Source organism: Antechinus flavipes, chromosome 2 (genome assembly GCF_016432865.1).
Source record: "Antechinus flavipes isolate AdamAnt ecotype Samford, QLD, Australia chromosome 2, AdamAnt_v2, whole genome shotgun sequence".
Lineage (NCBI taxonomy): Eukaryota > Metazoa > Chordata > Mammalia > Dasyuromorphia > Dasyuridae > Antechinus > Antechinus flavipes.
Genome location: NC_067399.1, coordinates 475,527,748 through 475,540,933, shown reverse-complemented (window position 1 = coordinate 475,540,933; position 13,186 = coordinate 475,527,748). Strand labels below are relative to the sequence as shown.

Sequence of the window (13,186 nt, the reverse complement as noted above, 5' to 3'; positions counted from 1 at the left end):
GAGGATTGAAGCATTCTATTTTCACCATTTTTGTTGTTTGTTTCTTGTGTTTTTTTCCCTTTGTTTTGATTTTTCTTTTACAACATAACTTGTATGGAAAATGTTTATCATGATTCTCTCTCTCTTACCTATATCAGATTGTTTGCTGTCTTGGGGAGAGGAGAGAAAAAGGAAGGGGAAAAAAATATGGAACTCAAAATCTTACAAAAGTGAATGATGAAATCTGTCTTTACTGATTGAGGCCTGTTCTAATGATAATGTGATGAAGAGAGCCATTTACACTCAGAGAGAGAACTCTGGGAACTGAGGGTGGATCACAACATAACATTCTCACTTTTTGTTGTTGTTTGCTTGCATTTTGTTTTCTTTCTCGTTTTTTTCCTTTTTGATCTGGTTGTTCTTGCGCATCAAGATAATTGTATAAATATATATATATATATATATATATATATACGTTGGATTTAAAAAAAAAAAGAAATCTTTACATGTAATTAGAAATTGGAAAATACTATCAAGGGGGGAGGGGGGAGAATATAAATCATTAGTGCTATCCACACTCCTAACTTATTACTCTCTTCCTTTTCATAAAAAGGAAGGAAGAAGCAAAAAAAATTTTTAAAAATAGAAAAAGGGATGGAGTTAACCATAACTGAACAAGCATACAATAAGCACACCCCCAAAATATCAGCAAATAGCACAATGGATGAAATGGCATTATTCAATAATATATTTTAAAAAATACAAATATTTATACAATTAGAACAAGAGACTAAAAGAAAATTTCATCCTTCAATTTAACCTGAAAAAAGTGGGAACAGTATGATTATGTCAGAGCAAAAAAAGTAGACAAGTAAGTAACAAGTAAGAGACAAGTAAGAAAAAGAGAATCTTTTAAAGAGATCAAAAGGAAACTATATTATCCTTAAAAGTAGCAGGGACAATGAATTAATATCAATTTTTGACATATATGGATCACACAGTTACATAGAATCTAAATAATTAAAAGAAAATGTATATTATGTAGAGGGAGAAATAGACAATAAAACTATATTGGTATGGACCCTCAATGTAGCCCTTTTAGATCTAGACAAATATTAATCCTCCAAAAAGAAAAACATTAAAGGGTTTAAGTATTTTTTGCTAAATAAGATGTTACATCTCTAGCAGTTATTGAATGAATACATATTTTGCAGCAGTACATACCACTTTATTGACCATCTATTAGGATATAAATTCCTCACCAATACTGAAAAGCACATATATTAAACACATTCTTTACTAACTACAATAAAAATTATAATCAGCAAAGGGGCATTAAAGAAAGGATTAAAAATTAACTGGACAGGAAATAAATTAATCCTAAAGAATTGGTGGGTCAAAAAACAAATCACAAAAACAATAGGCATACCAAACATATGGGACACAACCAAAGCAGTCCTAAGAAGAAAAAATTTAATTTCTAAAAATCTTTCATCAACAAAAAAAAGATATCAGCTAATTAAAAAATCTAAATCAATAGAAAATCAGCAAATTTTTTTAAAAACTCAAACACTAAAATAGAAATCTGAAAATCAAAGAGATTAATAAAATTGAAAGAAAAAGCATAAAGTAAAACAGCTTTTTTGAAAAAAAAAATTAAACCATTAATTATTTTCATTTTTAAAGAAATAACCAGGAATAAAATTGAAAAAAAAAATCAACAAATTAAGAAGAAATAAAGGAAATTAGGAAAAATTATTTTGCCCAACCAGATACCAATAAAACTGACAAATAAAATGTCTAGGTATTTTCAAAAATATAAAATGCCGAGAACAGAACAAAACATGGAACAGAATAAAAATAGAAAACTCAAACAATCCAATCTTAAGGAAACTGACAAACCATAAACAAACTCCCAAGGAAAAATGATGATTTACCAGAATCATAGTCATGTTTGTTAATCATCACAAAATCAGAAGTATCAGAGCAATGATTTAAGCCTAGGATTTCCTAAGTCCACGTCTAGAATTCTTTTTAATAAGCCATGCTTTTCTTAAAAAAAAAAAAAAGAAAGAAAGAAAGAAAAGTTTTGATTTCTTTAATATCAGTCATTTCTATGAATACTCCTCCCCCCAAAGTCAGTCTTTCCTTAAAAATTAGGGGAAAAACATTAACCAATTCTATCTAATATAGTTCTTAAACTGAGGAGGAGGAAGAGAAACATTTCTTCATCTCTTCTCCAAATACAAGATTAGTCATCAGAATTATACAATATTCAATTTCATTTAACTTTTTTTTGTTTGCATTGATGTAGTAATTGTATGGTTTGTTTCCCTGATTCTCTTTAATTTTTACTGTTTACAATTAAAGTCTTCCTAATTTTTTTAATTTCTCATATTTGTTATTTCTTCTAGCATAATATTCCATTATATTAATACACTATAATTTGTTCAGCTAGTGCTCTACTGATGAACATCAACTTTGTATCCTATATCTTGCTTCAAGGAATCAGCAGCAGTTCTATCAAGTGTGTTATGACAAGAAACAAAGAAATACGAAATGGAAGAATCTGCAGATGAAGTTGCTCCCATTCCAGAAAATGCCTGAAAAAAAAATTGCTCTAATACCAAAATGATATACCCTAATTACTATGAAAAAAAATTTCCCCTTAAAAGCAAGGAAGAGCAATTAATTTTTCACATCTATATAGTACATCTATATAGTACTCTTACACTCTCCCTTCATGTTCTCTGTATCTGTTTCTTGTATTACAACCTTTGAGATGTAAAGAACAGGTGGTAGCATCCCCATTTTATATATGAAGTTTAGAAAACTTGAATAAATGTTGTCTTCCAAGTCATAAGTTTGCCTAAGGCAGAGTCAATATCAAACCTTAACTGCTCTTTCCACTCTACCAGCTCACAATGTTTTCAACATAAATGTTCCCAAGCAGGGTGTAATTCCCAAGGACCCTCTTACCCAGAGACCAATTTTTCACAGTTGTCACAGAAGCAGAGAGGATGGCACATTTTTTGAACGGTGTCTTTATCATGGTCATCCTGACACAAAAGTTTTTCTACTTCTTCCTGGTTACCTGAAGCAATGTGCTACAATAAATCCAGAAAATAGGAACATAATGAAATACCATCAAATAAATAATATAACCTATTCTAATGTTGCTCAATTTCAATTTTCCAGGTTATAAAGCAGTTTTTTCAAAACTTAATTGTATTTAATTGAGTTGAGGGGGGAAAAGGAGAGGGTTGTGAAGGAAAATTAAACTGAATACTAAATTAATATACTTGTCCTGAGAAAACAGCTATTCTCTATCTTCAAAGTTTTACCCCCTAATATTTTAGCATTATCTTTCCCCCTAAATTCTTATGTTCCCTTTTATTCTAGAGGGCATCACTATTTCACCATCTAGGTGATTCTTCCCTCTCTCTCACCCCCAATATCCAATCTGTGGCCAAGGCCTGTCAATTTTACCTCTGCAAATCATCCTGAATGTCCTTTTTCTCTCCTAATAGTATCACTATCCCTGGCACAGGCCCTCACCTCACACCTTGATTATGACAATAGCCTACTGATGAGCCTGCCTGTTTCAAGTCTCTCCCCATTTCAATCAAGCCATCAAGGTGATATTCCTAAATCAGGGATTCAACCATGTCATTCTCCTACTCCTTAAACTCCAGCAGCTTCCTATAACCTCCAGCATCAACTACAAAATCCTTTTTTGGGGTTTTTTTTTTGGTATTCAAAAGCCTTTATTATCTAGTGTGGACCTCTCCCCTTCACAATTTTTATAGTCTGTTTTTTTTTTAATTTATTTTTTTTTTTTTTGCTGAGACAATTGGGGTTAAGTGACTTGCCTAGAGTCACACAGCTAGAAGTGTTGTGTCTGAGGCGGAATTTGAACTCAGGTCCTCCTGACTTCAGGGCTGGTACTCTATGCACTGTGCCACCTAGCTGCTTTCTTATACTTTACTCCCTCTGCCATGTGACTACAATCAAGCAACACTGGCCTCCTAGCTATTCCAAGAACTAAGCACTTTCCCTCTCAACCCTGGACATCTGCCTGCCCTCCATACCCAGAGTGCTCTCCTTCCTCATCTCTGCCTCCTTCCTGCCAGGCATCCTACAATTCCCAAATAAAACGCCATTTCTATAGGAAGGTCTTCTCAGCCTCTCTTAATTACTTCCCATTTCCCAGCCTAAAGCTTGTTTGTACATGCTTGTTTGTTCACTGTCTCTCCCATTAGAAGGAGCTCCTTGAGGCAAGGATGCTTTGTGCCGCTTTCTGTGTCCCCCCAAACTTAGCCAGTGCCTAGCACACTTCAGGCACTTAAATGCTTTCTGACTGACTGAAGCACAGGATTCGGTATAGAATAAATGCCTCAGTAAAAACCAAGCTATATACCAGCTCTGAATTCAGGAGAACCGGGAGTTCAAATCCCATATCTCAGACACTAAATGCTTATTAGCTGTGTGACCCTGGGCAAGTCACTTAACCCCAATTGCTTAAGCAAAAATAAATAAATAAATAATAAAAAAATAAGGAAAACAAGCTATAATCCCACAAGAGATTCTAGAAACAAAGACCACAATGCATTATCTTTAATTACAGAAAATTGTTGGTGTCTTACCTTAAACAAACAATCAATAGGTGTAGAACTCATCTGGGATAGTAAGTTCATTCTCTGCCTAAGGGACAGTTTGTCACTAATCCCTTCAGATTCCTAGAAGACAAACAAAATACTCTTGAATTACAAATAAGAGATATCATAGTAGAGATAATATAAAAGCAAAAATTACTTAATCTTCACAATTTCTAACTGAAAAAGATAAACAGTTGATGTCTTCTTTTCTATTCTTTCTCATGTATGAGAGCTTAGTTACATTTAGGATAGGCAATCTCTGGCAATCTGGTGAAGCTCATGGTCCCCTTCTTAGAATAATATATCAATTCATAAAATAAATGCATGAAATAAAATATATAGCATTACAAAAGGAAGCAATCATATTCAAAGACAGTAAACAAAATATATTTTTTAAAAAGTTCATGGATTCAAGAGTTGAAACTCCAGTTTTAGACTTAACATATAGCAAAGTAGAAATAGAACTATTTGATTCATTTATAAAGATGTTAAATATTTAAATTAATTTAATTGTTAAATTAGTGTGAAATTAATACCAGAGAATGCTATGAGAGATAGATCAAAAATAAGTCATCAAAAAATATATATAAGATTTTACTCCTACACTATGAAGGGGTGTTTGCCTGAGTGACAGAAACAAAATTAAGCTATTCGACCTTTATACTTAATAGAATAATGTATTCAAGACAAAAGAAAATGCTTATTTTGAGAAAGTATGAAAACAAGTGAAGGACCAATTATAAGGATTACCTGTTAATCATCAAATTAGATCTTATAAACAGCTGAAATTAATTTTTTAAGCATCAAAATATGTTCTGTCTCCATGACAGGAATAAACTACTTTCCTCTGCCATCCCCTAGAAAACTATCCCAAGACAACTAAAGCTTTGTAAAACTAAAGTATGCTCTTTCTGTGCCTTTTAATGGAGGTTGATTTTATGAAATTAAAGTTGCTTTGTTTCATATGTTTCAAGTACTTTAATCTCTCTCTTTTAACTTCTAATACATAAGTAAACACAAAAAGAGTATAGTACTTCCAGATGTCACATCGTATTATAAATCAACAGTCATCAAAACCAAACAAACAAAAATCTGGTACTGGGTAAATATATAAAGGTAGAATAATAGAACAGACAAGGAAGAATCAGAAACAATGGAACTCAGGAATTGAGCAACTAATAAACCAGAAAACCTAAATGACTTAGAAAAAAGTCTCATTTGGAGCAACTAGGTGGTACAGGGGATAGAGTGCCTTGGCCCTGAAGTCAGGAGGACCTAAGTTCAAATCTGGTCTAGACCCTTAATACTTTCTTGTTGTATGACCCTGGGCAAGTCACTTAACCCCAATTGCCTCAGCAAAAAAAAAAAAAAAAAAAAAAAAGCTTCATTTGATAAAACTTCCTGGAAAATTGGAAAGCCCATATGCATAAATTAAATTTAAACCAAACACCTTAATATGACATTTTATAATACAATCTAAGGGACAGCTAGTTGGTCTAGTGGATACAGTACCAGCCCTGAAGTCAGGAGAACCTGAGTTCAAATCTGATCTCAGACAATTAACACTTCCTAGCTGCATGACCCTGGGCAAGTCACTTAACCCCAATTGCCTCAGGAAAAAAAAAATCTATATAATACAATCTAAATGGATACATGACTTTACTATTAAATTAGATAAATAAAAAATTATAAGAGAAAAAAATCATAATTGTTAGTTATGTTCAGGAGATGTATTCTTACTCAAACAAGGATTAGAAAAAATTACAAAAGATAAAATGGATAATCTTGAGCATATGAAATGAAAAGCTCCTGCACAAACAAAATTAATGCACTCAGGATGAAAAGGAAAGCAATTAAATGAGGAGGATCTTTGCACAAAATTTGTTAGATAAGGTTTTGACATTCAAGATATTATACATACCAGATGTGTATATACAGATGCGATGTACTCAGATATATGCACATGTGCAGGCATGTTCTCATTTTACACAAGAGGTTTGTTCCCTCAGTCTACTACATAAAAACTTTTTACATAATGCAGATTTGACTGCAGGGAAGGAGGAAATTTGTTGAGGGCCAGTCATTGGTTCAATGACAAATGGGACCAAGGATAAAGAAAGAGCAATTTTTCAACAATGAGGTAACTCAAGGCAATTCCATAGACTTCCGATACAAAGAGCCATCTGCATCCAAAGAGAGGATAATGAAGACCGAATGTGGATTACAGCATTTTTTTTTTTGTGGTGATGGTATATGTTTGTTTGGTTTTTTCACTCCCATTTTGTCCCCTTTTGATCTGATTTTTCTTGCACAACATAACAAACATAGAAATAGAAGAATTGTATGTGTTTAATTTACAGTGGATTGCTTGCTGTCTAGGGAAGGGAGAGGGAAGAGAGAGAGAGAAAAATCTGGAACACAAGGTTTTATAAATGTGAATGTTGAAAACTATCTTGGCACATATTGGGGGGGTAGGGGGGAAGAGAAGGAGCAAGAACAAGAGAAAGAAATGCCACTTGTTTGGGGGCCTGGACAGAATAAAGAGGAAGAACATGTGGGTGCAGACACAGAGAGCCTGGAAATGGACCCAGAAGAAAAGGCTAGGTACCACGCAGGAGCCAGGAACAGACAAATAATGGCCAAACCCAGAGAGGCAGGCACTTGGGTAGAAAGGAGAAAAAATCTCCTCTTTTGAAGGTCTCAAGTCAAGACCCTGATATGGGGGCAGTGATGATGAATGCAGTGTCCTCACACACATTCTTTTGTCTGCTTTTATTTAGAGAAAGATAAATTTTTAGGGGGGTTTTCTGGTAGGAAGGGTTGAAGGCCCCAAAATGACAAGTCAATGGGCAGGAGTGGAGAGAGCACATTATTACACAGTCAAGTTAACATAGGGTTGGTTGGATTGTTCTTTTGGAATGCAGATTTCTTTCACAATTTTTCAACTGAAATTAAATTTTTATAAATGCAAATTTACACAAAGATATAAACATATGTATATATAAACAGGTATATATCTGTATATGTACAGATACACTGTATTTTTATATATTATATACAATATACATAGATTTATATCTATAGATATAGATACACATATATATGTCTATGTGAACATATACACAAATATGATCAAAAGCCATTAGAAATAAGTAGTCAAAGGATAAGAACAAATACTTCTCAAAAGAACTGAAAACTATTAACAATCAAAGAAAAGCACTAATAAAAGAAATACAAATCAAAACAACCCTGAGTGTTTGACCTCACACCCAGCAAACTGCCAAAGATGAGAAAAGGTGAGAATGATCAATATTAGAATTGGGGAAAATATGCACATTAATGAACTGTTGGTAGAGTTATGAATCAGAATCATTTTGTAAAGCAATTTAGAATATGCAGATAAAATGACTAAAATGTGCATGCCCTTTGACCCCAAGATTTATTCCCTAAGGAGATCATTGATAAGGACAAAGATGGCCAGAAACTGAGAAATGATTTAACAAATTGAAGAACATAAATGTAATATACTATTATTGTATAGTAGCAAACAACAAATATAAAGAATGCAGAGAAGCGTGAAAAGGCTTAATACATGAAATAACCATAACAATGTAACCCCCCCAAAAAAAAATCAAGAAATTATAAAACATCTGTGTTCTTTATGTAGTAATATAGTATGAAACTTAAATTTTAAATACTAATTATGAATGAAACTCTCCTAGTTTAATCAAACTTTAGATATGTTAGTAAAATACTAATAAAATCAAAAGCCCTAATAAAATAGCCATTTAAACTATTATATGAAGAAAAATAAATTTTACACAATTTTACAAATAAATTATTTTATACAGTAAACATCTGGGCAAGGATGGACATGATTACTGGTCCAGAGGTAAACTGACCCAAAATTTAAGATTTGTCTGGTGTGTGTTTCATGAAGCAAATTGAAATAACTTATGATATCAAAAGGCTCAAACTCTGCTCCCCTTCACACATACCTCCTTAAGAAGCAGTGTAACTCCATACTCCTGTAAAAGGCAATTTGAACTCTAACCCTTCAGTCTTTCAAAAATAAATGGATTATAACATAAAAAGTGGAATAATGAAACTAAATTCTTACAGGAGGTTTTTCAGAAAGATTTCCTTGTCGAATATACTCTATTGCAGCCTCTATTGAAGTCAGGCAGTAACCCAATTCATCCTTTGCTGAACTACTAAATCTGAAGTTTTTAATGTAACTCAAATTTGCCATCCTAACAAGGAAAGAAAAAAAGAAAAGTTATAATGATATCTGTCCAGGTGACACATACAAAAAGAATGGTCAGTCCAGTCAAAAAACTAAATTGACTAAGACTATCAGCAATAGATATGGCATTGTTTAGTTAATCTGATCAATTTCATTTCTCCAACAGAATTAAAGAACAACAGCACAGTTCCAACAAAAGCCCAATAAAAAGGGATTATACACACAATATAAAGAAGAGATCAAAATGAAAATAAACTCATAGTAGAACCATGATTAGTTCTAAATTCTAGGACTGTGCAAGTATTGTTGGCATTTATTCAACAAGTCCAGAAAAATCTACCAGTAAAAAGGATACAAAAATACATGTATTTTACTTATCCAAAAAATTTACTATCCTGTCCTCCTAAAAAGTACACAGTTGGGAAGATAAATAAAAACTGGTTTTTTTTTTTAAACTTTCCTAAAAGAAATTATTACTCACCCTCTTAGAGTGATCAAGTACCTAGTTATTATAATGCTGGGGTACTCAAACCATAATAGTCTAGATAATGGAAATCATATTGCAATGTTGCAGGCTAAAAACATCTTAAATATTTTTACCAATTTGGTATCTCTGTCTTCACAAGTAAATAAAGCAGGACAGACAGCAGATCATCAGCACACATGTTCTCCATGTTAACTGTAGGAAAAAATGTTCAAGAAAACAAAGATACTGTACTAAATATCTCTCTATCTCTAAAATCATATCACAATATTATATTCCACAGTAAAATGTCACTGTCCCTGAAGTCATATTTAATAGAAAACTAATACAATGCATATACCATAAACTGAAGAAGCTTTAATATGATACAACAAGTATTTTCTCCCTTGAGGGAACTAAGAGCCCATGGGAGTTTGTCTAACAAGGAATTAAACATCAGATCTCCCTAAAGTTATCAACAAAGATATCTTTTTCCTATTTGAAACCATCTACATTTTAAATACTATGTACTGGTTATCTACGTCTAGCTTTTTAAATATATAGTAACTGATCACATTTGGCTTATACTTACATAGTTACAGCTTATACTCACATAGTTTACATTGAATGATAAAGTAAATATGTGTTTTTTTATCAAGAAAAAAGATAAAGGAGATGACTATAGCTATAGTGGGATTGTGGCTAGTCATCCAAAGCATATATTTCTTTTCTTTTCTTTTTTTTTTAAATTTAAATTTTATTTTATTTAATAATAACTTTGTATTGACAGAATCCATGCCAGGGTAATTTTTTACAACATTATCCCTTGCACTCGCTTATGTTTCGTTTTTTCCCCTTCTTCCCTCCACCCCCCGGCCCCCAAGATGGCAAGCAGACCTATATATGTTAAATATGTTGCAGTATATCCTAGATACAATACATATTTGCAGAACCGAATAGTTCTCCTGTTGCACAGGGAGAATTGTATTCAGAAGGTAAAAATAACTCGGGAAGAAAATCAAAAATGCAAATAGTTCACATTCGTTTCCCAGTGTTCCTTCTTTGGGTGTAGCTGTTTCTGTCCATCATTTATCCATTGAAACTCAGTTAGGTCTCTTTGTCATAGAAAAGCATATATTTCTAAGATCTGAAAAAATTAACGAGATTCTCATATGCTAAACGTATTCCTACATTTTTAAAAGTCTGATAAAACTGACAATAAGCTTGATAATTTTCTTGGAGCACAATTAGTTGAAAATTAACATCCACTGAAAGTGGCTGTAGACAAAACATATAGGGTTCTCTATTAAAGTACATCTAGCATCTCCTACCATTTCAGTTATTACTGGGTCCTTACTTTTAATACTGGTGCCTTTTACATCATACCTGTCATAATTATCTGCCTATACCTAGATCTCATTAGCAGGAAATTTCCATCAAGTCTCCACTGGAAATATTTTTTAATCATGATTGTTATTAAAAACTAGGAATATTAATAACAAATGACTTTTAACATTTACAAAGTTTTTGGAAAAATGTGGAATACTAAACTAACATCTAATCTGTAAATCAATCAACAAGTATTTATTAAGCACCTACTATGTACCAGACACTATGCTTGGTTCTTCCTCTTAACAATCCTGTAAAGTTGTTCCTATTTTGTAAATAAGAAAACAGAATTTAAATGACCTACAATTACACAGTAAATAAGCAGTAGAGCTGGGATTACAATATAAATCTTCTAAGTTTATTTTATTAAGCTACCCCCTCACAATTTAATTTCCTTTTTCTTCCTAAAGGACAGATTTGACATCAACCTGCTGAATAAACTCCAATGGTTATCAAATATAAAATCCACTCTTAAGATTTCAAAGCTTGGGCAGCTATATGGTACAGTGGATAGAGTGCCAGCCCTGAAGTCAGGAGGAACTGAGTTCAAATTCAGTCTCAGACACTTAATACTTCCTAGCTGTGTGACCCTGAGCAAGTCACTTAACCCCAACTGTCTCAGGAAAAAACAAAATTTCAAAGCTCTTTATAACCTGTTCCTTCCTACTTTTCCAGGCTTCTTACACTTTGTTCCTTTCCATGTTCTCTGTGATCCACTGATATTTGCCTCGTGCTGTGTTTTAAACGTGATTCTTCCTCTAGCGACTCCAGCAATTTCCACAGGCTACCCTCCATAATGGAATGTTGATTTCTTCCCCTTTATCTCTGCCTCCTGGCTCTCCTAGCTTTTTAAGTCTCAAGTAAAATCCCACCTTCTACCAGAATCCTTTCCTAGTTTGCTTTAATCTTCATGCCTTTCCCCTGAGACAGACTAATGCTAGTTTATCCTGTATCTTCCCCATGTAAAGTTTATTTGCGTGTGATATTTCCCATTGGACTGTGAGCTCTTCAAGGGAAAGGGACTAGTTCCTTTCTTGTATCCCCAAAACTAAGCACAGTGCCTCATATATGTTAAGTGAGTAATAAATGATCAACTGAGTATAAAACTACTTATATATCCATCCACTAATTGTATACTCTGTAGATTTCAACAATGTAAAAACATTCTATCCCCAGTTTCTTTCTCGGTATACAAACCTCTTTGGCTAGGAGATTGCATAATTAGCTGTACCACTTTTCGAAGACAAACCAACTTCTGTTGTGGAGAGGTACATTTGTTCAGTTGACCCAATTCTCTCTTTGCACGGGGTATGTTGAAGCTGTAATATAATTTGTAAAGGCAATTTAGGTCAAAAGTAGTAGGTTCATACTGATTCCTAATTCATTCACAAAAAGTATCTCAAATTACTGACTTCACAGATTTTTTTTTTAAGTGATGGAAGAGAATCATATTCAAAATGATATGACAAATCAATGGCAAAATGTAGCTGGATTGATATAGAGCTTAAAATAATTACAATATATTATAATTATAATAAGGCTTCAGAGATCAACTAGTCCAACTCTTTCATTTTGAGAAACTGAGGCCCAGAGAAGGTACATAAATTGTCCAAAGTTACACAAGTTATTAAGTGTCGGAGTTGGGACATGAACCCCGGGTCTTTTAACTACACAGCCAGTGTGTTTCTCACTATATCATATTAATCTAGAAAATATATTACAATTGCTAACCTCTCTAAAGGGGATTATAGAAAGCAGAAATTTTGAAGTTCATGTTTTTGAATCTCTCTCTAAGCTCCAAGAAACAAAAACTATTCAAAACTACCTTCCAAGAAGAGGCAATAACCCAAACCCATTTTATTATACTGCACCTCTTACCTGAATTCTGGTTTAACACCAATATCTTTCTGCTGAAGGTCTTGAAGACTTCTTGTAATTTTGTTAAAGGCAGCATCCTAACAATAAATTTTTTAAAGTTTTACTTTCTTTAAAAATACAGAACATGACTTCCATCTTTTTTTTGAAACATTTAAAACCTACCTCACTTGCTTCAATAGTTCCTACGTATTTAAAGATCAGATCATATATATCATGATGAATATACATCTGCAAAATTAATTAGGTCATGATTTTAGGAAGCATATTATCACAATGGCAAACAAAATACCTTAAATACATTGCAATTTTTCCATCTTGTAATGTTAGCTACTTACTTCAACTGCTTGTTTCATTAAATTCATCTGAAGCTCCTGTTTGGCTAGCATTTTCTAGGCAATAAGATTATGTTAAAAAGAGCATTATTTATATTGTATAAAATTTCAAATAAATATCCATATCTACAAAACATTCTACTTACCAAATGAGAATCTCTTAACAATTGCTGGAGACATTTAGTATAAAGTGCATTCACTGAATCCTGGCAAAAAAAAAAAAAAAAAAGTTTCTTGTTAA

General features: G+C 32.8%; 1 protein-coding gene across 1 annotated transcript in view; it reads right to left on the bottom strand.

The window, feature by feature from the left end:
- The window catches only part of ANKRD27 (ankyrin repeat domain 27), a 98,347-nt gene that overhangs the window by 42,868 nt on the left and 42,293 nt on the right, over positions 1 to 13,186 (bottom strand). The window contains exons 6-14 of the mRNA XM_051979749.1: positions 13,092 to 13,151; positions 12,949 to 13,002; positions 12,776 to 12,841; positions 12,614 to 12,690; positions 11,933 to 12,054; positions 9,484 to 9,562; positions 8,758 to 8,890; positions 4,626 to 4,718; positions 2,959 to 3,086 (exon numbers count right to left, since the gene is read on the bottom strand). Coding sequence (XP_051835709.1) covers positions 2,959 to 3,086; positions 4,626 to 4,718; positions 8,758 to 8,890; positions 9,484 to 9,562; positions 11,933 to 12,054; positions 12,614 to 12,690; positions 12,776 to 12,841; positions 12,949 to 13,002; positions 13,092 to 13,151 — 812 coding nt within the window. The remainder of the gene's footprint in view (positions 1 to 2,958; positions 3,087 to 4,625; positions 4,719 to 8,757; positions 8,891 to 9,483; positions 9,563 to 11,932; positions 12,055 to 12,613; positions 12,691 to 12,775; positions 12,842 to 12,948; positions 13,003 to 13,091; positions 13,152 to 13,186) is intronic.